The sequence below is a fragment of the Myotis brandtii genome, unplaced genomic scaffold (assembly GCF_000412655.1).
Source record: "Myotis brandtii unplaced genomic scaffold, ASM41265v1 scaffold350, whole genome shotgun sequence".
Lineage (NCBI taxonomy): Eukaryota > Metazoa > Chordata > Mammalia > Chiroptera > Vespertilionidae > Myotis > Myotis brandtii.
In genome coordinates this window covers 725,083-727,372 of record NW_005363468.1, presented here as the reverse complement: position 1 = coordinate 727,372, position 2,290 = coordinate 725,083, and the positions used below count along the sequence as shown (strand labels likewise).

Below are 2,290 nucleotides of genomic sequence, written 5' to 3'. Positions count from 1 at the left end.
CCCACACACAACCACCAGGGCTATCTGCTTGCTCTGAATGCATGAGGCTGTCTCTGTTTTGCTTGGTAGATTATGGTTGCTCTCAGTCACTTCAGGCTCCTCAGTCCAAGAGACCAGCAGACCAACAAAGGAGTCCCTATACTGGCAGGAGTAACTGACCCCTATCATCAGAAGTAGATAGCGTTGCTGTTCCATGTCGGAGCAGAGAAGAGTATGTATAGCACTTAGCTGAGCCATGGGTGTGTCTCTCAGTACTCCTTGCACAATTTTGATGTTAAATGAACAGGTACAGTCCCCAGGGCTTTACCCAGAGTTATCAGGATGAGGGTGTAGGTGACCTTACAAGGTAGAGCACCTAGACTAGCAACGGTTTTAATTGAGGTGAAGGCAATCTAGAACAGGTGTGGAGGAGGCGCAATATGAATTTGTTTTAGAATCGAGACCAGCTGCAGCAACTAGGTCTGTGTTTCATTCCACTTCTCTTCCTCTTTTAGGTTTCTGCAGAAAAAAAGACTACCCAGGGTCCTTGATATAAAGCAAATTCTCTAAAGAAGCAATGCTATGGGTGGATTGAAATGGATACTATAATTATTGCCCTGGTTATTGCCCTTTTGGGACTGAGTCAATTATTTCCCATTGGTTAGAAGTGTTGGCTGCTGACAGCTCACAGCTGAGCCCCTCTCTGAGCATTGTCTTCAGCAGAAAGTTGCTGCCTGAACCATAGTTACATCTCTTCCCTGAGGTGCAGTTGCTTCAATGACTTAACATTGAAGAGGTACAGAGGCCTAGCCCTGTTGCCTTAATTTGGGGAGAACTCTAAGGATCATCGCAAGTCCAGAGCTCTCTGTGGGTTTGGCTGATGCTTCTCTTTTTAACTGATCTTCAGTTCCACTTCTCCCTAAACCTACTTAAACTGTTTCCCTCCCTTCTTTACAGATTTTGTTCCTAAGTGTACTCCCTTGTGTTCTTCCTGCATTCAAGTATTTGTTTCAGAGCTGACTTCCTGGGGAAGTTAAACTAAGGTAATTACTGTGATTAAAATATATAAAATTTGTCATTGCATTTGCTTGAAATATTTTGTTTTGTTTTTTGTGGGCTTTTAAAAATCTTTATTGTTGAAAGTATTACATATGCCCCCCCCCATTGATCTCTTTTAGCTTGCCCCTGCCCCCCACCTCAGGCCTTCACCACCCTATTGTCTGTGTCCATGGGTTATGCATATATGCATTCAAGTTCATTGGTTGATCTCTTCCCACCCACCCTCCCCTGTCTTCCCTCTGAGGTTTGACAGTCTGTTCCATGCTTCTATGTCTCTGGATCCTTTTTTGTTCATCTCAGAATGGCTATCATCAACAAATCAGCAAACAAGTGTTGGCAAGGATGCTTGAAGTTTTGATGACATTTATGACGTGCCATGTTCCAAATTTTACCTAACATTTAAATACCCAGAAAAACATTACTTTTCCTAAAACCTGTTCTTTTTCATAATTGATCATGATTCCATTTACATTTAGCTACTGAGAAATAGTAAATTTGCTATAGTCCCTTTTTAAGTTCTGAAAAAAATAAAAGCAAAATGGTCTGTAGCAAATTGAGGCAAAAACTCATCTTCATTGCAATAATAAGTGAGAGGACAGAGCTTAATGGAAAACCTAAGAATCAATCTCTCTCTGCTGAACCCCAGATATTAGCAATTTTAGCCGGGCAGTCCCCCTTAAGCAATGGGGAAGAGACTGTGTGCTCACCGAAGGCACCTACCTCTCAATTGAATAAAAGGAAGAAGGGGCTAGGGTATAAAATGCCTGATTTCTGCACCTCACCCACTCACACATCCATCCGTCTTCTGTCATCATTGCTGTACCTGAGGATATAGACTGTACCTGGGTACCATGAACAAAGAATACCAGTTAGGCACTTATTGTTGTAGTTCACCATGACCTGTTGAGGGTCTCAACTAAGGCAATGTTCAAGAGGTAGGATGCATAGCAAAAAAGTGATCTAATGTGGAGGGTGAGAGACATGGAGGATTCTGACGTGACTCCCAGATTCTTGGTGGATAATGATGTCATTCATTGAGAAGGGAACCCAGGAAAAGGAGGCTATTTTAGGATAGAAGACGAAGAGTGCTATTTATCACCCCTCACTTATTTCTGGGTCTAAAAATAATTTGAGAGAATGTTTTTAGAGAATGTGATCACTCCCCAACTTACACACATTCCTCTGCCATTGATTTTTGGCTCACTCCAACCTATTCTCTACATAGCTGTCATCTTTGAAAACTGTTCCATAT

General features: G+C 42.1%; 1 protein-coding gene across 1 annotated transcript in view; it reads right to left on the bottom strand.

Annotated features, from left to right (window-relative positions):
• Positions 1-1,935, bottom strand: part of MYCBP2 (MYC binding protein 2, E3 ubiquitin protein ligase) — a 300,054-nt gene extending 298,119 nt beyond the window's left edge. Inside the window, exon 1 of the mRNA XM_014544063.1 lies at positions 1,829-1,935. Within this exon, the coding sequence (XP_014399549.1) occupies positions 1,829-1,935 (107 nt within the window). The remainder of the gene's footprint in view (positions 1-1,828) is intronic.
• Between the last annotated feature and the right edge of the window lie 355 nt (positions 1,936-2,290).